The 25,550-nt window shown below is 41.7% G+C and overlaps 1 protein-coding gene across 1 annotated transcript; it reads right to left on the bottom strand.

Moving 5' to 3' along the window:
- Positions 1–2,289: 2,289 nt before the first annotated feature.
- Trip13 (thyroid hormone receptor interactor 13) lies at positions 2,290–25,546 on the bottom strand. The gene is made up of 13 exons (XM_034523431.2): positions 25,257–25,546; positions 24,126–24,291; positions 19,105–19,234; positions 16,716–16,771; positions 16,090–16,180; positions 14,365–14,437; positions 10,182–10,245; positions 9,407–9,493; positions 9,053–9,159; positions 7,524–7,677; positions 5,281–5,393; positions 4,308–4,377; positions 2,290–3,186 (listed from the first exon to the last, which is right to left on the bottom strand). The coding sequence occupies exons 1-13, from the start codon at positions 25,346–25,348 to the stop codon at positions 3,091–3,093; spliced, it is 1,299 nt and encodes a 432-aa protein (XP_034379322.1). The 5' UTR covers positions 25,349–25,546; the 3' UTR covers positions 2,290–3,090.
- Between the last annotated feature and the right edge of the window lie 4 nt (positions 25,547–25,550).

The raw sequence follows: 25,550 nt of genomic DNA, 5'->3' as shown, positions 1-25,550 counted from the left end.
AATAATAATAATAATAATAATAATAATAATAATGAAAAAAGAACCATCAGTCCTTTCTGCATTAGAACCTGCCTATGCTGGTTATCCAGACATGGCTGACATTCATTATATCCTGGCACTCAAAATACACTCACATCTGGCACAGACCCTTACAGATACACAAAAATAAACTTTTGAAAGATCAGAATCCAAATAATGTACTGTAATAAGGCCAAGTCTAAAAGCAGTAGGCAGAGATAATAAACACTGAGATTTGCACTGATGAGGGGAAACCAAAAGGATTCTGTAATCTACCTGTTGGTCTGTACCTCTGGATTCTACCCAGGTTCAACCTGCTTCTTCAGCAGGTTGCTGGTTCATGTTTCTCAAGTAGGGTTTTGGAATACACACACACACACACACACACACACACACACACACACACACACACACATCCTCAATATAGCAAAGTGCACTAGGTTTTAATACTCAAGAAACTCAAAGGTCTGTGAAATGTTGTCTTATAGGCATGGCATAGTCATGACACTCACAAATTCACAGCAGCTGAGATTGCCTGCAGAAGGTCTGTATAAGACTAGGGCCCTGAACATTCAGTTATGGATGGAGAAGGAGCTCAGAGCTCATCCTTGCCCAGACCTAATGACAACCAATGGCTGTTGAGGAAGAAGTCTTGTCTTCAGTGGTATGGACATTGATGAGTCAGTCAAGCCTTACACCTATGCCCTTAAAGGTGGCCTGCTGTGAGTACCCAGCCCTGTCACCTGAGGCCATGACACAGGCAACAACATAACCAAGAGGAGTACTGGTGAGAATCTAATATTGATGGTGTAGCAGACGCCAGAGGCCTTGAACCAGACCAATGACTCATTGCAGTGAACATTTGCAAATAAAGATGTGTGGACAAAAGGGTAATCTGTTGACACTCTATAGCTTCTATGAAGAGAGGTTTTCTAGGTTTTATTTATTTATTTATTTTCTTTTGGGGGGGTTGCAAGGATGGCAAGATAGGTGGGACTAGGGTGCATGAAGTCAAACTTACACAGAATCAGTAATAAGCTTTATTTTTATTATTATTATTATTATTATTATTATTATTATTATTTTTTTTTTTTTTTTAAAAGCACTTACTAGTCAAGAAAATCAGAGTCCAGATCCTAGGACCCACATAACAAACCTGACAGTCCATACATTCCTGTAACATCAGATCTAAGACAGGAGATAGGAGGACTTCTAGCCAGCCTAAGAAAACACCAAGACACTGGTGGTGCACGCCTTTAATCCCAGCACTTGGGAGGCAGAGGCAGGTGGATTTCTGAGTTCAAGGCCAGTCTGGTCTGCAGAGTGAGTTCCATGACAGCCAGAGCTATACAGAGAAATTCTGTCTCGAAAACAAAACAAAAACCAAAACAAAACAAAATCTAGGGAACCTAGAAATGATGGCTCATTCCTGTGGTCCTAGCACTCAGGAAGCAGAGGCCAGCCTGGTCTACATTCTGAGTTCCAAGCCAACCAAATCTACATAGTGAGACCATCTCAAAAACCAAAACCTAGATATAAAAGTCCAGGGTAGCCTGCTTTGGTTTACCCTTGATTTTTGTTGTTCCTCCTTTTGATTTCCTAATATTTTATGAAAAGTTTTGTATATTTATGAGAATGGCTGAAGTTTTCTGTATTTTTGTATCAAGACTATGCTATTTTTTTGAACTGACAAATTTTTTTCATGAATTTGTATAGAATTCTTGTTAACCTTTTTTCCTTCTTTCCAGTTTGTTAGAGATAACTCATAAAGTAAGGGAATGGTTTAGACACTTCTTTTGCAAGTACATGAATGAGAACAGTCAGAACAACAAAGGACAAATTTATTCCAAAAAGGGGAATAAATACTGGGAATCATGAAACCGCGTGGGTCAGATGAAAACCCTGAAAGCACAGATCAATAGGAAGGATGCATAGAGAGAAGCAGGAAGTGGCCCACGACTCCAGCCATAGCCCTGTCCCTAGCTTCAAAAGAGGAAGTAAAGCCAAGCACACTTGGGAGTCAAGGAATCAAAGAGCAGGGCTCTGCTTTCAATGCCCTGTAACAGGAGGCAGAGTTTAGTAGTTAGGCAGTAGCCATGGCCTGAGGTGTCTCAGAAGTACTACCCTCAAACCTGCTTGGCAGAGTGGGTGAGCTCCTGCCAATGATACAACTGTACCATGAGCTCTTGTGAACACAATTCTGTGTGAATATGCCAGTCGTTAGTAAAACTCACAGCACTTGACGCAGACGTTAGAATAAAAATAAGAGCATTCTGAAAACAAGTTTAATATTACAAAAAGTTCTATGACAAAGGCAGCATTCCATTTAAAAGTGTATTCATGTACAAAGTATTAATGACAAACTACTTTTAGCAGAAGATGAAGTAAAACATGGTATTCTGTGAGATGTAACACATAGTGACTTATTTTATATTTGGTAACATGAATTTTCAATTGAAATAGAAGTAAAATTACTGGAGAAACAAAACACATATTGCCTGATTCACTTGACCATAGAAAGTACTCACTGCTCCTGTGAACACAGTATCTGATCACGACCAAAGAAGTCTTTATCTTCTTATCTGCAATCTTTTTCTCAGTTTCTGTACCATAGGAACTTGTCTTTCTCACCCATTACATAGCATCTTGTGCTAACCAGAGCAGACTCATGCCAGAAAGTAACTGCTCGCTTCTAGCTTGAGCAAAGACTCTATCTTTCAATGCTGTAACGGCGTTACCAAGCATCCCTCTCATTCTACGATAGCTGTTTCGGTCTCCCTTTATTTTAAACAAATTTTAACATCTTGTGTCTGACAGGCTAGAGTCAGGATGGGGCTTCACAGATGCAAACAGATTGGAATTGTCTTTTAAAAACAGTGAAAAAGATAGGCAGTTCCCTTTTAAATGTGCATTGTAAAATAACACAAACATAGTCCTTTTGACAAAGTTTGCACACCCATCTGTCTGGCCTGCAGACCTACATGGCTTAGTGTAATTTCTGATGCACACTGTGAGGTAGACAGTATCACCTCCTACTTGTCCATTGAAAACCATAGATATGGATGTCTGGGATCAATTATAAGCTGAAAGTTTCTTTTTCTCCTCAAACTGTTTGTCCACTGCCAGAGACAGGGCCTGGAGGAATCCCTCGATGGTGACGCTGGGAGCCTGAAAAGAAATGACCATTACTGAGTGGACCTGTGCTTTAGTAGGGCTACGTGACAGTTACCATCTATACATTTGTGGAATTAGGAAGAGGCACAGTTCTATGTAGGAGAGACAAGACCAGGACCTCTCAGGACCACAGCAGGGAACCCAGATGTGGTTTGTAAAAGATGTAATCCACTGTTTCCTAGGCAGGGGAGACCAGCACTCATCCCTGTGAAGCTGTTGGGAACAGAACATGGGGCCTCAAACTCTGGCATTTTGGAACTCTTTGCAAAGAGCTCACTGTGAGGTCTAACACTGATGCTGTACAACTGAGAATTACTATAGAGCTCAACACCGAGCTCTCCCTTTTGTGTCAAAGCACTCATAATAGCAGGGCCCTACTGAAGGCCACACCTACACAGCAGGTGTACATACCACTGGCCCTGCAGAATACCAGGATTTAAGAGAACTGTGTGGCTGATGGGCTTGTGCTGGGGCCTGGTCCTGGGCAGCTAAAGGAGTGATTCCAGGTCATCACTGAGTGTGAGCAGAACCAGGCTCCTGGGGCACGGGTACCGAGGAGGAGGAGATGGGCTCTAGACACAAGTTCCCCGATGTACGATGGTACATGTATACCTGCGAGCATTGCATATGTATAGGTGTGCACGTATGAGCAGACACCTACAAGAGTCATTTCTTCCCAAGTACCTGCTGTGTCTATGACGGACAGTATTGTCATCTTGACAGAGTCTAAAGTCACCTGGGAGACAGGTTTCTGGGCATGTCTTTAGAGAATATCCCAATGACATCAATTGTGGTAAGAAGACCTGGCCATTGTGGTAGCATCACTTCTTGGTTGGGGGTCCTGAACTGTATAAATGGGAAAGGGAACTGTGCAGCACCATCTATTTATTATTCATTCTCTGCCTCTTGACTGTGGACCAGCAGTTTCAAGTTCCTGCTGCTTTGACTTCTACCCCATGATGGTCTGTAGTCTTGAACTGTGAGCTAGAATAAACTTTCTCCATTAAGTTGTAAATAATGTTTTACCACAGCAACTGGAAAAGAAACGAAGACACTATCCCAGAATCCTGTGAGCAGTGTAAGTGAGGGACTACACAGGGCAAAGGGAAGCTTACCTGGATGTAGAGTGCATGAGCCAGGAAAGGGAGTTTCCTCAAGACCCGGCCACTGAGGCCCTCACTCTTCCTGTATGAAAATAATCATATTCATAGATATCAACTTCATATACAAATGTACACAATTCAGAGATGATTTTCCTGTTTATGGTGAAGCAAAACTCAAAGGCTGGCCAAGGCAACCCAAAAGCATAAGCTTCTGTGTGACCCTGGGTACAGTCTTGGCCTCAAAGACTGTTGTCCTCTCTCTACCCCAACATGATTTGTCATCTTTGGTTCCTGCTCCAAGTGAGACTATAGGGCCAAGTTCCCACTGAAGAGCATCAGGTGTGGAGCAGAACATGGTGGCACAAAGCTGCCAGCAGAATCCACAACCAGGTCACTATGTCTTAAATTTTTACAGAAATCTCTGAACTGTATTCCTTCTTATTGATTTAACAACATGGCATTCTTCATGTTAGCCTTTCACTCAAAATCTTACACATGTTCCATGGCTTCCGAATAAAGTCCAAATTGGCCAGAAAGTGCAGTTCATAGCATGGTTGTTCTGCTTCTCCAGCATATCACACTGATCTGTGGGAAATACTCCATTTCCCACATATTGCCAACACACTGCCCAGAAGCCTCCTGATGTTCTGCAACTCTAAGTCACTTCCCTTCTACGAGCTGTAGGCCCCTGCTGCCCTTGTCAGCTACTCATGTCTACTTTTGCAGTGCCTGGATAGCTCACCTCCAGAGCCTTCTCTGGCCTACAAAGAAAATCACAATACCTAGTTACCTCAGCAAGTGATTTTTCTCGGGTAAAAAATAATACCAGGCAGGGTATAGTGGCACATGCTTTTAATCCCAGCACTCTGAGAGTTCAAGTCCAGCCTGATCTACAAAACAAGTCCAAGACAGCCAGGGCTTGTTAAACAGAGGAACCCTCTCTTGAAAAAAAACAAAACAAAACAAAAAAGACATCAGTTTATACCTTGAAATTTCACTCAAAAGGAGGCTCAGCTTTGATACATTATTTTCAATGAAGCCAATCATTTCTAGCTCTCGAAGGGTCAACAGCTGCTGACGAGGATATATGATCTGGCACTGGGGGACAAAAGCAGCACAGTTATGACAGAATCCACATAACACAAAGTAGATGAACCATGAGCAAAAGGACTAGTACTTCTAGGGTGATCACAGACTGTCATGACTTACCTAAGTCCAAAACAATCACTCAAATACAGGCACTAGAACACAGCTCTGCATACTTTAATGTTCTTTCCCAACATACCCGTGTTTCTTCAAAGATCAGTGTGCAGATAGTTAAGCATGGCTCAGAGCCAGCAGCCAGCCAGATGCTGAGCTTTTGGCCAAGGTATTTCTTGGCTTCATGTCAGGGCTGGGGAAATGGGTAGGGGGCTGTGATGGGTGGTATTAAGCAAGCTGCTGCCTTAGTTCTATGTGTCAAACCTGGAGAAGCAGAACTGGATTGCAGAGCCAGGACCACAGCTGTCCTCAAAAGAAGACTCTCAGCCTGTTCTTCAAGGATGACTAGTTTATTAGAATGACAGATAAGGCAGGAGGTCCCTGGAGCTCTCCCTTACAGATTAGAGGCTTTGTCAAGTTGCTGCACTAAGCCTTCAGAATGGCACTGACTGCTTCCACAGAGCCTTTCTATGTATACTTTGGAGGTTTGTGGGTAAAAAAGGAAAGAGGTTTCTGTATATGTATATGTGGTGTGCATGCATGTATATGCGTGATCAGTATATATTCGGCCAGATGCTGATATCTTAATGGCTTTCCATCTTGCAGGAAAAAAGGCAAGATCTTTCTCTTGAACCCAGAGCTTGCAAATTTGACTAGTTAGCTAGTAGGCTAGTTAGCTAGTAGGCTAGTTAGTTAGTAGGCTAGTTGACTAGTTAGCTAGTAGGCTTCCTCCAAGGATCCCATCTCCATCTCCTAACTCCTGGGAGTATAGGCAGGTTTGTCACATTTATGTGGGTACTGGGAACCTGAGCTTTAGTCCTCATGCTTGGCTGGCAGGCAATTTATCCAATAAATCATCTCCCAAACTCTAAATTTTTCAGAAAATGACTAAAGCAAGAAACTGGTTTCCGCTACCTCCAAAACCTGTACCTCTAAGCTAAACCTCAGAACACTCTAGATTCATGGTACAAGTGACAAATGTACCATTATGAGGGCTGAAAACACATCAAAGGTGTCTTTGACCTCTAACACACCCAGCTTCCTCACTGGACCTGCATCATGATACGTTCTTTGGTGGTGAAGAAGCTTCACATAGGTGCCCCACACCCACTGCAGCTAGGATAAGTTGCCAATGCCAGAACAATGTTAACTTGAGCACCCTGACTGGGCTCCTGGCTGAGCTAGCTCCCTATTCCTGTCCAAAAGTGACCAAGCTATTCTTGGTAAGAACAGCAGGGCCCACTATCTTATGAAGTGTCAGGCATTGGCTACAGGACCCATTGAGGATAACTGCACTCTGTGGGCAGGGAACAATTCCACTACAGCAACTATTATAAATCTCTACTTGTTGGCTTGCTTGGTTACTGCCCAAGTTCCTTACATTCTATACTCAAAAGAATGTTCTTGCAGCATGAACTATCAGATGCAGTCTGAGGACCACAGCTCTCAGTCAGTCATAGGTCTGTAAACTTCAGTTACTGTAACTTTCAGTCTGATGGTATTCTGAAAACTCTGGCCTTCAGTCAGTGTACTCTGTGAAGCAAGACTTTCATTGTTCTTTGTTTTCATTGTTTCATTGTTTTCATTGTTCTTTTGACCAGATTAAGAGACTGGTCACTTTTATAGTCTTCCTGCTGGCTTAGAACAAGGATGTGTATAACAGTCTGCCTACAGCCCTCTCACTAACCTTCTACACACTGATACCTCAAATACTGAAAAGTGTTAATCACAGAGTACCAGAAGAACAGAAACATTGTTAAGAGTATGGCACAATGACATATATGTATAAAAGTGCTATACAAAACCATTATTTTACAGGCTTATTCAATTTTTTTTTAACTCTTAAAGGAAATAAAAATCAAAAATACTGAGCCAGCAGGCATAATCTAGATATAACATAACTATAATTTACAAAGTGAGAAGCCTATAATAAAATGCCAATTAGAACTAGTATATATTAAGCTATCCCAATTAACTACTAACATGTAGAAATATAGTAATAGTCAGGAGTGAAATAAACAAAGGTACCTTCATCAATTCTTCTAAACAAGACTGGTAGATTCGGAAGATGGCTGCTGCAGAGGGTGGGCCAATATATTGCTTGATGTCAGCTCTATCCACAAAAGCCACATCAATCTTCTCGGTGATGTTGGAAGTGGTCAGAATCACCACATTGGAATGCCTGTTGTAATGAATAAGAAAGAACTAGGCACAAGTGCACCAGTCCTGCCAGTGCAAAGTCAGAGAGTCCTCTGAGGGGGGAGTGAGGATGATTACAGGAAAGACAGAAAGAATATACAAGAGACAGGTATGGAGGGCTGCTCGGTTAATAACCATGCCAGCTACAAGTGTATTTCTCATAGCCTTCTTATACTTCAGTACCGTGGGAGGCAAAGCCACACAAGCTAACAGAAACAATTTCCTAAAATATACACAAGATATTTGTTTCTATCCCCTCAAACCTCTGTTCTTTCCACCAAGGTCAACAGACTCTTCAGCTCCTAGCCTTGAGCCTCAGGTGCACCTCCTCTTATCCTTCCAAGCCTCAGCAGGTTGGGAAATCTGCCAATAGGCCCTGACCTGCCTTGACTCTGCCTGGCAGGCAGACCTTTTCTCTCTCTTTTTCTCTTCTTCAGAAGTGGCAAACAGCTCCCAACACACAATGTGCTTTAAAGATTCAGTTCTGTTCTGCCCTATTTGGGAGGCACATGGTAGGAGGGACAGTCGGTCCATGAGTAGAAGGGCCTAGCTAGCTTTATTTTGGTGGCTGTGCTTTATGCCAGAGTAACCTTCCAATACAGCCTTTATATCCTGAGAGCCCTGACCTCTTAGTCAGGCTCTCCCGGCTTGTAACAGGTCTATGTTCAACAGATACTCCCAAAACATCTGCGTCTGGAAAGTTGTGGTATATTCTACTGGACTTGTTGACTCACCTACTTGAGCTTTGGGGAAGATCTTACTTTGTGCAATACTCCTGACCACCTTATCTACAGCCTTAGTGAGGAACTTGAGGCAATGGAGACTATCAGCCTTAAGCTTAATACAGGCAAAAGGGACACTATGGGGTAGTGGCCTTCTGACCCACAACACCTTTTAACTAATGAGAAGAAGATGATGACTGCCTCTTCTGGTGGCGGGGGCTGGGGTGGGGGGTGGGGAGGGGAGACAACCAACATAATGAGGTACTCCAGGCAGGCAGGTGGGAAGCCCATCAGGGCAAAAGGGGACCCCAGGAGTGCAGAGCCTGTCAGTATGAGGTAGAAAGCTGATCGTTCAACACAGGACCTAGGTAAGAATGGTTTGAGGCTTAGTGTTTCTCTGGTCTATTATTGGAATCTGGCATTCAGAACTGGGAGTGATGCTGGAAAATAGAGTGGTGATGGCTTCAGACAGGCTGTGGAAGGCGCCTTCCTTGGAGACTGTAGGGAGACACTGGCAGCAAAAGCCAAGGTGAGGGAAATGATTATAAAGTCATCAAGCTGCTGGAGAGCAACTTTAAGGTTATGTGCTCATCATGTTTCTCCATCATACTCATGCACTATTTATCCCAGTGTTACCTTTTAATCTGATCAATCTGAGTCAACACAGCATTGACTACACGGATAGCATCTGATGGCTCTGCACCTGCACGGCAAGCATTTCGAGCAGCTGTAAGACTCTCCACCTGTGGGGACAGAGTAACAGGTCAAAAGGAAGAGTGCCTGGCACTTCACAGGCAATTAAGGATTGTGTCAATTGATTGAATGAAAAGTATGTGTCTATGTGTGTTGCTGCTCCTAGAAGCTCAATGCATGGGGTGCTAGGAACAGAACCATAGAAAGAGCTTGCAACACAGCAGACCAAGTGAGAGGGATCAGGCAGTAATAGCAAGAGGCAATTCAGGCAAAGACTGACTTTCTTTGAGTGCCTACCTCATCAATCAGAACAAACACCAGAGCTTCTTTATCATCAATCAAGTCCTGAATCTTCTGGAACATTTTAGTTACCAACTTGCCACTCTAAAACCAAAGTACTCTTATTAGTGGTGCTAATTTGTAGTCAATTGATACAGCAGCACAAAAGCATCACAACTGTGGTCACCTCTCTGATGAACCCTCAGAAAACTCCCAACATGAGACAAGATCTAGAGCTGCTCTAGAGATTAGCACAAATGCTACTGCATTCTTGGATGTGGATATCTGAGACTGCATCTGTTGTTGCTCGGGGAGACAGAGTGCAACAAGGCAAACCACTGATAGCAATACAGAAACTGATGAGGGAAAACGACAGGCACTCTGCTCCCAGTTGCCTGTACACTGCCTTAATACCTTCCTAAGAGCAGACTGAGATGAGATGCTTGGACACACAGGCTTTCAGGACTCAGGTCCACCCACAACATCGAACTGGGGTAGTTCAGATCCAGAGTACAAGAGCATGAAGGCTTCTTGGCAAAAGGGCAGTCTAAATGAGACCAGAGAATCTGGTACTTGTTGAATGTCTTGTGCGTGTCTTGCCCTACTCAATCAGAGGTCTGGTATATGACCTTGAAGGGTTTCCTCTAGCTCTAGAGTCCATATCTGACCATAGTTAGGTATTTCACCTACCTCTTTCCAGAAGCGTCTGTGTTTGCAATGTTTGGTCTAGACAGAAGACACTGTTTTCCAATTATGTCTGACAATATCAACAATTAAAACATTTAATACTTACTTCTGAAAACCACTTAGAAAATAGGCTGTGGCTGTTTATTTCAATCAACTGGCCATATCGGTACCTAAGATGATGAGAGGAGAGGTAAGGAAACTATGCCTTTGACACTGCATTCCTCCACTGCCCACAGTCTGAGACCGACCCCCATTCCTAACAATATGCAGCTCCATATAATTAATAATTGTAGAAAACCTAATAGGATGTAACTACCAGGTCCAGATAAAAGTAAATCAAGTTTTCCCATTGGAATCAAGTAGCAAAAACTCTCATTTTAATCTGCTTATAACTTTTATTTCCAATATAGTGAATAAAATAAAAAGCATCAAGAAATTTTGGCAGTATCTACACAGTTGTTTTTCCTTCCACAAACCCCAAAGTGGTGTGACAATGCCTTTTCCTACTCAAATCTTGGGATGCTTAAAGGGTCAAAACTCACTAATGCTCTTAATCAGAGAAAGTCTAAAATGGCACCGCCCTCTGCCCAGAAATAGCACACACTGAGCCTCACTATGCAAGAGGAGAGAACAGGCTCCTAGGACATATCTCCCCCAATACCCACCCCCCCCAACACTGCCACCCCCGTTTCAAACAGTTTATATAGCTCTGGCTGTCTTAGAACTCTATGAAGATCAGGCTTTATAGTTCTCAGGTCATGGGTCCACAGAAGAATTTCTTGCTTTTAAAAAGCACCAGTAGCATTCCATTTTGAAACCAGAGCACGGATTACTTTTACTGCTTACAAAGTATAGAGAAGGGCGTTAAAAACAACACGGCAAAGGGATGGCAAAGAGACTGAGGTAACTATTAAGAAAAATTAATTATAAAACATATTTAACAGAGTAGAAGAAAAAATAATTTACATATAAATTATTTATGTGTATGTATATATGTATATGCCACTTCTAACTTACAGGATAAACACAAATTCCCACATTTCTCTAAGTGAAAGTTAGATTTCTTATAAGAATATTTTGCCTCTTTGGTATGCTAGGAAACTTGCCTTTGGAGGCCTTTAAAGAAAAGATGTAATTTAATCTATTAGAATAGGGCCAAGTTGCTAAATATAACTGGTGAAAATAAAGTATTCTCTGTTTGTAAACATACTGAGACACTTCTAAAGAAACAATGTAGACATATACCAGTGTATCTCATAGGAGTCCTGCTTCACACTGGAGTAGTAGAAGCCAAACATACATTATTTTTGGCAATGAAAAATTGGACAAGATCAAAAACAGTGACATTTTTGTTGAATTTTGTTGAGGATTTTGTTGAATAGACGGGGAAGAAAGTGACTCCCAAGGGAAATGCTCTAAAAGCGACGACCCTGGCTGTCCATCAGGCCTCTTCCAACTATAAACTAAGGGAAGCTAGACACTGTGGAGCTGAGGAAATCAAGGCTAGTTTTGAGGAGAGGTATCTGTAGTTGAAAAGGCTACAGACCTAGCCAGATTTCAAAGTTAAGATGTAAAACTCTAGATCCTTTAAACACAGTGTTAAGTATTTACGTAAAAAACACCCAAAACGCTGAATTTGGTTTTTCATTATTGTGACCCTATACTTGACAAGACACAAGTTAAGGGAGGAGGGCATTATTTTGCTCGTAGTTCTAAGGTACACAGTCCATCAAGGTAGAAGAGGCAGGATGGCAGGAGTGGCTTTGCCCACAGCATCAACTACAAGCAGAGAAACAAGGCTACCTGTCAGCTGGCTTTCTCTTCCCTTTCTAGTCAGATCGGGTCACTAGCTTAAGGGTGTCACCTAAATTTAGGGCATGCTTTCCTTTCTTTGTTAAACTTCTCTAGAAACTCCCTCAAAGACAGACGGACACTTATCTTCTAAGTGATTTCAATTCCATTCAGATGGACAATGAAGACAGCACACATGCCAGGAGGAAGAACCAAGTGGCCCGAAAACAGAAGAGAAGTCAGACAACAGAGATAACAATGCAAGTGATAGGTAAGAACATTCTTTTTAAAAAGCCATATAAATTGATTCAGGACTTTAACAACATGTAAAAGAAGGAAGAACACAAAGAAGAACCAAAAGAAATCTTTAAGAGAAAGAAAACATTGTGAGAAAAAAAAAAAGAACTAAATAAATGATTGAGAATAATCTAGACACTACAAAAAAATATATGAACTTAAGGATGTAGCAAGAGAAACTATTTAAAATTAAGTACAGATTTTTTTTTTAAACTGAAAAAAGAGGAGCTGGAGAGATGGTTAAGAGGTTAAGATCACTGACTGCTCTTCCAGAGACCTGGGTCTGATTCTCAGCACCCACATGGCTGCTCACAACCATCTGAAACTCCAGTTCCCTAGGATCTGATGTCCTCTTTTGGCTTCTCTGGGTACCAGGCACACATATGGTGCATAGATATACACAGAGGCAAAACATGTATACACATTAAAATAAAGTAAAGCACATTTTAAAGTAAAAAGCTGAAATAAAAGGGTAAAGTACATGGATGGTTTGTGCACAACACAGCAAGCAGTCTCACATGCTGAAGAATAGATTCCCATGTAATAAGTCATCATCAGATGGTCATCAGATGTGAGGAGAACCAAGACCTCAGACAGACAGAACTCAAGGAAGGACAGATAATGTAGGGTCCAGCATGGCCTTAGTAAGAGTGAAATGATATGAACCCTGGGACAGGGTCAGTAGGCGTGGACCTCCATGAGTACTGATGGCTGCTGTATAAGACTTGTTTGTATAATAATGCACATTATTTTCACATTCCTCAAGAGAAATGTCCTCCCTGTTAAAGTTAATGACTCCATGGTAATAATCAGAAACAGCAAGAATATGGGAGGCAAGGGTGTGGTTAGTGTCTCAGCACAATGGTAACCGACCGGGCCTTCCAGACCGCCCTTAAGGCCGTGAAAAACAATTCTAAAAGCATGAGTTTGAAACTATATAATTTCTCAACTGTGCAAAAATATAAGGATGCAATATGAATGATATGAGGGGCTTCACAAATTTAAAGTAACAAAGGCAGCAGCACTATGAGCCAGCTCAGGAAGACACTAAAGGAGACAAAGAGATTTAGTGAGTGGTGTTCACAAGGCAAGGTTCTACCCAGCTAAGCTTTCTTAATGCTTATAAATGCAGGCAGATTTTTGCGTTCAAGGTCAGCCAGGTAATCTCAGGACAAGGTCACACCCAGATAAATTAACAAAGGCAGGCAGATCTCTGAATTCTTTTGCAACCTTACAGAAAGAAAAAAAAAAAATGTTTTTGTTGTTCTTTTCCTAAGAGTCAAAGGGTCCTGGAAGGGTGATTTGTGGGATGGTCAAGAGGGAACCTGGATTAAATAACTGAATTGATATGTAAATGTAAAAACTGGACTTTTGGTCTCCACAGATAGCAGTTCTTTTTTTTTAGAATTTTTTTCCTCTAGTGAGAGCTCTTCAAGAATTTATTCTAACAGGATTTCTGATTTTAGTTGGAGTGTACACAGCTCTTTAGAATGTTTTCTAGCAGCTATCTAGAGAAGCCTGTCTGAAGACACAGCTCTTTTAGAATTTTTTTTTTTTTTTTGGCTTTCTGATTTTGATTGGAAAACTCAAGAATTACTTTTAGAACTTTTTAAAACAGTATTTCTGACCTCATCAGAAGACTCAAGAATTTTTTATAGCAGTTTTTCTGACTTTGGTCAGAAAGCTTTTAGAATTTTTACTAGCAGAGAGCAGAAACCTAGCTGTCTCAACCAGAGAGTCTGGAAAGCCATCTCAGCAGGACATAGGCTTGGACCCATGATCTGACTTTGAGTCATTTGTTTTCACCACTCTCAGACACTTCATCTCTCAGGAACCCCTCTCCAAGCCGAGGCTGGTCGGTGGCAAGATAAGACAACAGGGACATCAACGTCCTTTTCCTACTAAATGATAAAAATACATGGACAGAAAACCTGCTCAATATCTAGACCTGTCTGTCACCCATGAGCATGACACCAGGAGCAGAGAAACCTTTATTTTAGTACACATGCTGTTGGACAGTGCGAGGCTGCCACCATTAGCCTCAAGGATACTTTACAAGACTGAATCAAACATGAGACCATGCTGGGTACAGAGGCATAAACTGATCTACTCCCAAGGAGAGGAACTCATGAATCATGACTGAAAATAAATGTCGCAACTCCTGTGCCTGCTTCTTTCCTCTCTGTTGTCACCAAAGTTACCTGCTTGACAGTCTGATGGTCAGTTTCTGGGCTAATGCTTTACAAAGGGATGTTTTTCCAGTACCCGGAGGACCTGTAATAGCCAAGGAAATATATTCAAGCCAGTGCTATATATATTACTTTTAAGCAGAGTTAAGTACTATTACTGTTCTTACTGTAAGTATTAATTGTTAAGTTATAGCTTAAAAGCTCTAGGGTCTCACCATGTAGCCCCGATTGGACTTCTCTAATATGAGCTCTCCTGTTTCTGGTCTCCTAGCTGACATACTGCTTTCTGGCTCTGAATTCTCTAGGCATACTGAATACACACATCTGGTCTACATCTTGGTGACAGCAGCCCTTGTCTCCACACTTCCTTTATGAAGCGCACAGTCATCAAGGCAGGTTACAAAGGCCAAGTACAGCTTTCTTGGTAAATGAAGGTACAAAACCACTCCTGCAGTGGTATCTTTTACTACAAGTAATGCAAAGGTGGCCTGTACCCCACGTTAGACCAGAACACCAGAACAACATTTACACCTGGAATGCCACATAGATTCATTTGTTAAAGGTCTGGTCTTTAACAGGTGAAGTGTGGTTTTAGGTCACTGGGGTATGTACCTCAAGGGGACTGAAATAGCACAGACAACTGGTAATGGACTGACCCTCTAAATATGAACCACATCCATAGACATTTGTTTTCTTCTTTGAGACAAGGACTCTCTATGAAGCCAGGGTTGGCCTCAAACTTTAGATATCTGCCAGCTTCTTCTGCCTCTAAGGGCTGAGATTAAAGGTCTACTCTACCAGCCAGTTCTCTCTCTCTCTCTCTCTCTCTCTCTCTCTCAAAGATTTACTTACATTTTATATATGTGAGTATTTGGTTTTTACCCTGCATGGAAATGTAACCCGTGCAAGCAGGACCTTCACAGGGCATAAGAGGTTTTATCAGGTCCCCAAGAACTAGAGTTATAGATGGTTTTGAGTTACCATGTGGGTGCTGGGACTTGAACCCCAGGCTTCTGCAAGAGCAAGAGTTCTCCGAAACTACTTAGCCATCTCTCCAGCTCCTTAAATGATACTTCTTAAAAGATGTTGGGCAATCTGATATTCATAATTGGTATAACCAGGGTAATTAACACAGACTTCTTTGCTACAATGTGGGTGTTGTCTTTTTCTGATGTTTTGAGACAGGATTCCTCTGTGTAACAATTCTGGATGTTCTGGAGCTTGAACTCACAGAGATCTGCCTGCCGCTCAAGTGCTGGGATTAAAGGCGTGGCCACCACCGCCTGGCTGTGGGTGTTGTCTCTATACAGCTCCATCTCTACACAGCAATGGGAGTGGGAGCAAATCAACAATTTCCTTTATAAAGGACCTGACAGAATTTCTTTAAAAACAGGGCTCCTGTAGTTCACTCTCATGAAATGAAGCAGGAACCATTACAAAGAAAAGAAAGTAGATGTGTTTATTCTAAGCAATTATGTTCAGTTGGGAAAATAGGCAATCATTTAATATAAGAATAGTCAGAAGGAGGCAAACAAGTTGCCCCCAAGAGAAAGTCAGCTAACAAATTTGCCAGACCTTAATGAACCTAATTAGCTTCACATATATGGAACATTCAAGAACAATTCTGACTCCTTCAGAGAAGAAAGGGCTATAACATTGTAGAAGGAATAGATATAAATTATTACAAGTCATTTCTAGGCCATTCTTTTTTGTCACATGGAAATCCGCCCACCTTACCATGCAGCAGTACCACCCGGTTCCAGGTGATAAGGTTGCTGTCCACATTCTTGTCTGAGAACAGTAAGGTGGTCATCACATAATCAAGAAGCTAATGGGAAAAAGCAGAAAGGCAGATCAGGCACCTGCAAGGCAAAGGTTTCCAAAAGCCTGCTATGAAGGCCTGCACCTCCTGACATTCAGAGACTATCTCCCATCAGTTGCTCATGTTCTAGAAGGCACCTTTAAAAGGTAAGAAGATAAAATCCTGGTTGGTACCATTCTAAGAGGAAAAACAATCATTACTTTTACTTAGAACCACAACATACACTAAGATGTCCAAAGTACTTATCAGATAAAAACAACAAAGGAGGTAGTGGGGTATGCATATAACACATCTGTCAGAAGCCTGAGAAGGTGGCTTCCAGATGCCAAGTGGCAGTTTCCTAGTATGCCCTCAATAGGGCTAGTCTCTGACCATTTTCCACTGAAAGGATCAGTTCTATGCTGGGGAACCTCTGATGGATTGGCACTCAGATGTGGGCCACTAGTAGACAAGATTTCCAAAAACCCTCCTGAATCACAAGACACAGCAAGGCTAGAGAGCAAGACAATAAGTATATTCTGAAAAAAGTACAGCAACTTACATGCGATTTGACCTCCACATCATACACGAGGCTATCCCAAAGCCCATGAAATTCAGCTGTCAAAGAGAAGATAAAAAGCCCAATTTTAGGAAGAATTTGAGACCAATGCTTTCCAACTGCAGATCAAGACTGATACAGAAAGTGGTTTATCTTTTTACCCAAAGCTCAACTTTTCTTAAAAGTAAAGATCTAAGATAAATGCCAGCCAAATAATTTTGACAGATAAGTGAAATAAAAGGATTCTTCTTACCAGTCTGGTAGCTCAAGGGGAAGGAGGAGGATCACAAGTTCAAGGCCTGTTAGGGTTAAGAGTGAGTTCAAGAACAGCCTGGGTGAAACTCTCTCACAAACAAACAATAAAGACCTGGCATGAAGCTCAGAGGTAGGCTGCTTATGAGGTAGTTAATGTGAAGCCTTGAGTTCAATCCCCAATGTAAGAGAGAAAATGAACTACTCTGCATGTTTGGGGACTGGTGCTTTTACAAATGAATTCTCCCTATCCTCCAGGTTAGCTGTCACAGTGCTGGAGGCTCTATGCATGATACTGCGAGAAAGTTAGCAACAGTTTTACACAGCTGTTAACCCTGGAAGCTACAATAAGTTCTGACTGGCCTGGCAAGATATGTCCATTGGTGCACTAGTGGACTATATGTTATAGGAGTAACTAACCACTTTCTGATTGTGTTTAAAGCTCAAACCACAGGATTGAACTCAATTCTAGTATCATTAACTGGACTAAAACTCCATGGCTGACTAGGTCTTAGGCCTAGGGGAGAAACCTAATATTATTTGTTAAGTAGACACAGTAATAAACTCCCCCTAACCCTCACCCCGAGTTCTTTTACACTCAGAGATTAGTGTATCTTTTGACCCTCATGAGAGAAGCCTCTTTTTGTAATTGATATAACTGCCATACAGAGGGAGACAACAGATCTAGGTGGAGAATAAGAGACTGTGGAGTTCTTAGCTCTAAATGTGACATCTATATCATATGGTACCCTCAGGCTTAGGGATCATCAAGGAAGTGAAAACAATTTTAAGAGCTAGAATTAGTGGATGTTGCAGCCTAACAGAATTAGTTGGATGTGGCTTGTGAAGTTCCACCTCTATCTCAGAATTAGTGCAATTGATGGCTGCTAGGTGAAGGAGAATCAGTTTTCTTCAGGGTTGCAGGCCCTGGAAGGCTAAATGTGCTCCAGCAAATGCAGCACCAAGTGGATCCAGTGGGCTTATGAAAAACAACAACAACAACAACAACAACAACAACAACAACAACAACAACAACAACAACAAAAAGCCACACATGCACAAGTGGTGGTGAGGATAGAGGTGGAATTAGAGGGAGGGGAACGGAGCTGAGCCCATCAAAAACCATCATCGGCACATATGAAATATCCATGCACTAAAATGTTTTCCAGGAAAAGTTCATTGTTTAATAGTTTCAGTTTTGCCATTTCTGTTACATCCTCTTGTTTTCTCTGGGTTTATTGTTTTTCACCAGTTTTGTGTCTCTAGATAAAAAAGTCTAGGTCTAAGATATTTATTTCAATTGCAAGCCTATAAATTTCCTTTTTGGGCTAATGTATTTCCATAAATAGTGGTGTACTGTATTTTTGTTTTCACTGAACACTGCAATTTCTATTTCATCTTAGACTTGCCTTTAAGTTATTATTTAAGTGTGTTTTAAACAATCGAAAAACAAATTGTAGAAACATAAAACTTGGTGACTGAATTAATAATTCCTGGCTACTACCTGTTGGGACCCAGTAGCAAAGTCCTCAGAGAAGCACTGTCATAGCAGGCAAGGACTGCCCGGTAGAGGAGACAAACTGAGTAGGTGTTGTAGAAATTTTTAATCCCAACCCAAGGTTTTTGACCCACCTTTGACCATTTAGTTTTCAGATAAAAGACACACACACACAACCTTTATATTAATAATAAAATAAGCTTTAAACAGTTCCAACAGGCACTTGACATCCTTAGTCAGACACAATGAGGTGTTTGTCTAAAGGAACAACAGTCTAAGTTCATATGGCCATGAAGAGAACAGGCTTCCTCTGCCACCCTTCCCTTCCACAATATGGTACTTTGCCTTGCTAAAGGCACAAAGCAATGGAGCCACTATTTCATGAATTAAAACTGTAAGCCAAAATAAACTCTTCTTATTAGCTAATTGTCTCAAGCATTTATTATAGTAATAGAAAGCCAACAGAGTGAGATTCTTTTAATTTATTTCAAAAGGGATAAAGCATCCTAAAATCTTACAAAACCAAAGAACCAAATCTTCTCACTAAGAGGCATAGAATACCTCAGTTATGTCTTAAGCTTTTGATTTATGCATTCTTTGGCTGCCTCCCTCTGCCTCTACCCTACTGTCAGGATCCTGTACCTGCAGGCAGAACCCAGTGACTCGCTGCAATTATATTTTCTGTTTCTTCATCCAAATTTTCACTGCTGGGGCCTTCTTCATTCAGCTGGAAGATGTGAAGTGCAATGGCGCATGCACTCAGATCAATGGGCTGTTGATGAAGTAAAGAGAAAACACATCAGTGCAACTCAGAGCACTCCTTCTTTACTTGTAGTACATATATGCCGAAGTCCAAAAGAAAGATCGAGGCATACTGTTATTAAAAAATAGTTCTCAGATTAGATGAAAAGTCTAGCATTTCTTTTCTGATTTAGGATTAGCTCTTAAGGTATTTATCCATTTCTCACCTTCGGGCGGGCTCTTGACACCATGCCAACCCTGAAAACAGGGTTTTGGTATGTAGGACTGGCTTCCTGGAATGCTTTATGAAGACCAGGCTGCCTTAAACTCAGAGATGGGACTGCTTCTGCCTCACAAGCTCTGGGATTAAAGAGATGTGCTCTACCATTCCCAACACAACTAATAGTCACATGATTTTCTTTTTTTTCTTTTTTCTTTTTTTTTTTTTTTTTTTTGGTTTTTCGAGACAGGGTTTCTCTGTGTAGCCCTGGCTGTCCTGGAGCTCACTCTGTAGACCAGGCTGGCCTCGAACTCAGAAATCCGCCTGCCTCTGCCTCCCAAGTGCTGGGATTAAAGGCGTGCGCCACCACTCCCGGCACATGATTTTCTTTTCTTTCTTTTTTTTGCCATTGTGAAGTTAACAATTGAGAAAAATACCAACATTTACATAAAGAAGAAAGTTCTCTACAACCAAACTCAGAGGTAATACAGTCATTTGAGTGGGTTTGAGTAGAAATGGCTTTCAATACATCCATACTTTCCTTTCTATTTCTTTTCCCAGTAGGCCATGTTTATGTCTGTTCTTCATTTAGAATGGCCAAATATCTTGTTTCCTCCCCAAAATCAGAGTAGGATTCCTAGTTTCAAAATGAGAAATAAAGTGCAATTTCACCATGACATCATGTCAAGGCACAGGATACATGCATTGTGACTGATGACTTTAGCCTTGACCAAGGGAATGCTGTCACTTATGTCCACTGAGAAATTAGTGTCTTTCCTTTTCTAGTTTACCAGTTCTGTGTTACCTCGTTTGAAGAGGGATACTAAAGAAGGTCCAAAGATGAGGACTTAGGTAGGTGGATTTAAATGCTACCTCGTGAAGGGAAGCTACAAGATTTACGAAGAATATCTGCATCTTTCCCTCGCTTATTTATCATTTACTTGTATCACTAGGGACTTCACATTGTCTTGGGTAATGACTTAAAACTACAGTAGTTACTGTAAGAGTCATTGTTCTAGATTTGGATCCTGGGAGAAAGTTTAGATTGGCTTGTTTTCTTGTGACACATCCTTAACTTTTTGCTTAAATCAATGTTCTGTCACTATAAGAAAACTCAACTAATTTTGTAATTTGTCTGCCAACTTTAGATTTAACTATGTAGCCAAAAAACCTAAGTATTTATCACTAGATTACATCCAGGGCGTATCAGTAAGAAGCTGAGCTTCCACCCCCTCATTCTATCAACAAGACAGTCATTATGAGAAGGACCCAGTAGGTCCACAGAGCCTGGAACATCCACTTCATCAAACAGCAGCAAAGTGTCTCGAATGGACTACTCTTCCCTTCCTCCCCCCCCCCCCCCCATTCAAAGTGGCCTAATGGAGGCTCGGTCTTACACTTCGTTTAGAGGTAAATAGGCTATGCCAACTGTGCCCCCTTTTTGGGATAAAGGCCATGGAGCTATGATGAAAGAGATCTTCGTTTTAACTTTAGACTTTTAAATTACAATGTGAGCCTGTGCTCCACTTTATCATCTCATATCAATAACCAGAAAAATAATATAAACTAGAGAGTAAACAAATATGAACACTGAGGTGAATGGAGTTCATGCTACTATAGTCTTATAAAATGGCCTATCTGCCATTATATAACTGTTTTTATCATATAGTCTTCAAAGCTATTTTGTTACTAACCTCATTTTTCCCTTAAATCCCTACAGCTATAATTCATTGGACTGGCAATTTTTTATTTAAATGATCATGCTGTGTTTTCCTTGTGACTGTATATAGAGATAGCAATAATTGTGTTTTGGGTCTTGTCTTCTCTGAGACCTTTATAATGAACCAGATTATGGTCATGACTCCTCTGAAACTGAGGAAAAGACAAGACCAGAGAATTTCTAAGCTTTGGGTAGTTGTTTGACAAAGAGATATTATAGAATATTTGGTTTCCATCTAAGTGACTGAAGTGCAATTCAGAGAACTTTAGTATGACAAAAGCACATAAAAAGAGAATATGGTCTGTGATATATTCTAATGCAACATAATTATTAATAATTAATTAGTAATAGCTCCTTTAAGGATCTGAGATATTTTAAGTAATTTAATGGATGTACTGATCTCTTGACCATGGCTCAGCTCCCAGACTAAGTGCTTGGTAAAAGTGATGCTGTAGACTGCAGGGGTTTGGAAACCACACATGGTTGTCTACCTGGGCCTTTATCTACTTATCATAGCTTGGAGACACTAAAAAAAATAAGACTGATTTTACTATGTGTACGAGTGTTTTGTTTCCATGTATATATACACACACACCTTGCATGTATGTGGGTCCCTGTGAAGTTAGAAGAGGGCATCAGGTCCCTAAACTCAAGTTTTGGATGGTTGTGAACAATCATGTGGGTGTTGGGAACTGAACCTGTGTTTTCTGCAAAAGCAACAAGTGGTCTAAACTTTGGGCCATCTCTCCAGCACAGCTTGGAGATGTTTTTCCATTAGTAAGTAATCTATTTCTTTTCTAATGGTGATATCATATTTGTTGTACATGTATCAAATCTATTTCATCAATCATATTTGATAGATAAACTCAGAATGTTGGCTAGCAACAATGTGCAACACACATTTATTCATATGTACAGAACTACCTCATTATCAGGTAAGAAAAATTCTTGTAAGTAGCTCTGTAGTCAGGTTGTTGGAGCTTTTCAGATTACCCTAAAAATGAAACTGTGGTAGTATGCCTTCCACAGCAGCACTGATGAACTCCATCCCAACAGTGCCTAAGTCCCAGCCAAATAAAGGACATCATATTTTAGTATTGATACAAGTGGACAACTGTCTTAACAAATGAATGACGTCTAGTCATGCAGTCATGACTGGCCTAGAATTCCCTACGTAAACGAGGCAGGCCTTGAACTCACAGAAATTCGCCCACCTCTACCTACTGAGTGCTGAGATTACAGGCAGGTACCATCACACATGGCAGAAATAAAATTTTAGGCCTAAGGCTCATGTTTCAAAATAAAATTCCTATTTTCTTTTTTTTCTTTTTCTTTTTTTTGGTTTTTCGAGACAGGGTTTCTCTGTATAGCCCAGGCTGTCCTGGAACTCACTCTGTAGACCAGGCTGGCCTTGAATTCAGAAATCTACCTGCCTCTACCTCCCAAGTTCTGGGATTAAAGGCGTGTGCCACCAGTGCCCAGCTTCTATTTTATTTCTATTTATGTATTTATTTTCTTTCTAAAATACTTAACTCAGGACCTTAAAATGTAAATGTAACGGGGGGGGGGGGAGGGTTCTTCCGTTCCTTTTACCCCCAAGTAACTATGCCTTTTCTAGCCCATTTTAGTGCCCAACTAAAGGACACGGAGACTTAATAAAATTGTTAACAAGCTGCAAGCACTAATAGTAGCTAGGCAGATACTATGCTATTCTGACTAGACCATGCTGGCCTGCTTACTTCTTAGCCATGTATTGTAGCATTGCCTGTCAAGTTGGTCTTGCCCTGGCTGTTCCTAATCATCTATCCTCTCCTCATGGTGAATCCTCCTGGTCCTTTTCCTCTTCCTTTCTGCTCCTCTCTCTTCCTTTTGCTTGGAATCCCCTAACTGGGATTGGAAGTCCTGCCCTATTCTATTCTGTCCAGCTATAGGCTGAATCAGCTCTTTATTAACTAATCAGAAGTGACAGAAAAGAATTTTTTCACATCACCGAGACAGAAGCTCCAAGTATCGTGACAAAGCCAAAGACCAGACTGTAACCAGATCTGGGCACAGCAATCAGCATCTGAATACACAGTACATAAAACTATCCCTCAACAACCTGGTGCAAACTAGACAAGAGGTTTATCACTAGCAGCTACATTCCCAGCCCTCAAAATCATTTCACTGTGAAAGCAAGAACCATATAGTGCTCACTGAAGCTTCTTCCTTAGGGATACGCTTCCAAGTGTTTTTGTTCTAGTGAAAGACCGTCCTAGTATACCGACACTGTTAACACAAAGCTCCCAAGTTCCCATAAATGTGATCAGAAGATAGTGATCAAGTCAATCTGTATGCAAGATGAGATGACGAGCTTCCATAAAACAGACAGACTATAGCATTTCCGACTTCCACATAATCTACTGTCCTAATACACTCCCAAGCACAACACGGACAGAATGGCATTCAGGTACTCAGGCACAGCTTGGAATTCTATAGCTCTATATTCCAACTGTGAAATTCTAATTCCTATTTGTTCCTGGTTCTGTAAAGAGCATCCTGACACATAGTGTCCCTACTCTAGCACCTAGCTCTAGGACACAGAGCTAAAACTTATCTAGCTACTGTTAGCAATCAGATATCAGGGACCCAACCGCAGCAGGATAAGTCAACACTAGCTGCCAAGATGCTACACATTCCTACCTTTGCCACTAGTCACATACCTTCCTATGCACATGTGCTATATCCCCTTGTAAAAGGCAGTCCCTCCTCTCTGTGCTTTTCCCTCTCCCCCTTCACCCAGAAGCAGCCTCTGGATTCTCCCTCACTATTAAACCTCCCATGTGATATCTGTTACATAAAGTGACTTTATGGAATCTGTTGCTTAGATCATAACAGCCATCAAAACCAACAGATAGGTAAATAACCCAATATCAATGTCAATATTAGTTATAAATTACCGTATACTCCCTAAGGGCTCAGTTACCATCATTAGGAATTTACCTGAGGGTCTTTAGCCTTTAATTCTGTGTCAACAATAGACACCGACTGAACATTTCTGGTTAGAAAAGGCTCATCAAACTCAGTCCATACGTAATCTCCAAATACAATATTATGCCTGTTGAGCAGTTTGTAAACACTCATCTTTATATCTTCTTTTTTTGCAGTGCTAGAAAGATAAATAAAACATACAAAAAATAATCTTAGTTAAGAAAAAACACTAAAGTATAGCCAGGTCTGGCTGTAATTTCAGAATGCAGGGAGCTGAGACAGAAGAACTTGTTTCAAACACAGATATGCTCGCTCTCTAGCTCTCTCTCCCTATCTCAGAACTTACACATACACAAGAAAGTCACTAGTCAAGATCAGGTTTGGCAGTGTACTGTCTTGGGATCAACTGTAGGGACCCAGGCCTACAGTCACACTATCAACCACCCTCAGGCTCCCAATTAGAAAAAGGAGGTGCCACTAGTTTTTGACATACTATTATGAAAATTAATAAAAATTCAGTGTTTGGGATAAGCCTGAAACATAATGAGCATTCAATCCATGTTAGCAGCCCTTTTAAGGAAAACCTGAAAATGCATAGCTGTAGGGTCTAACCTGGAGTACATACGTAATCTCTGTAACAGGAAATCTGCCACCAGATTCGGGCTTAGCAAACGAAATACTTATTCACCTCCTTGCTCTACTGACACTGCACTTTCTTGCACCCCTAATTGACTAGATCACCTCTGTCGCTCAGCAGGTGCTGTCATGGTGGTCATCATATCACTCATTGTTAGGCTGTGCTCCATGTCAAGTCAGTTGACATGAGAGCTGTGGTGTCCTCCCAGATAGTATGGGACGGTGGTAGGGTCTGGATAGGATATGCAGCAATGTAAGAGGTGAAACTCAAAGAGTAACGTGTGGTGGGACGGAGGGCAAAGTTTTGGATCATGCTATTAGGGTCAACTGACGTGGGGCGGAGTCGTGTCCGGTCATATTTGGTGGGTTAATGTCAGGCTGCTCCGGTCGTGAGAAGTGGGGCCGTGCTGAGGGGTGGGATCCTAAGAGTTGGGGTAAGGTCGTGTCATTCGGAGCCACGCGTGGTGGGATCGCGCCCCACATGGTCGGGCTCCGTGTATAGCTTACCTTCCGCTGCGCTGCAGAACCTCCACATGGACCGCGGGCGACTCCGCAACACAGGGAAGCGCTTGCTTCAGGTCGCCCACTGCCTCGTCCATGGCGCCGCCTCCCGGAGCCGAGGGAATGCGGCCGGAGTGAGGCCGAGGACGTCTCCCTGCGCCCTGTGGGGCAGCCTTCTCAGCTGTAGGAGGATCCACCTTGACTAAGTGCCGGCGAAAAGCACTTCCGCCGCCCGAGCGGCGCGGCGCCTCACAACCCGCCCCGCCCCGCCCCGTCGAGCTTCGAATCTGCCGCGCTTTG

Source organism: Arvicanthis niloticus, chromosome 19 (genome assembly GCF_011762505.2).
Source record: "Arvicanthis niloticus isolate mArvNil1 chromosome 19, mArvNil1.pat.X, whole genome shotgun sequence".
Taxonomy (NCBI): domain Eukaryota; kingdom Metazoa; phylum Chordata; class Mammalia; order Rodentia; family Muridae; genus Arvicanthis; species Arvicanthis niloticus.
This window is presented reverse-complemented; position numbering and strand designations above follow the sequence as displayed.

Excerpts from the sequence above, each read along its gene's own strand:
- Trip13 (XM_034523431.2), bottom strand. The coding sequence starts at position 25,348 with ATGGACGAGGCAGTGGGCGACCTGAAGCAAGCGCTTCCCTGTGTTGCG. Across the intron at positions 24,292-25,256 it reads GTTCTGCAGCGCAGCGGAAG|CACTGCAAAAAAAGAAGATA; the intron begins GTAAGCTATACA and ends TTATCTTTCTAG. Across the intron at positions 5,394-7,523 it reads GTTTAGAAGAATTGATGAAG|TGCCAGATCATATATCCTCG; the intron begins GTACCTTTGTTT and ends TTTGTCCCCCAG.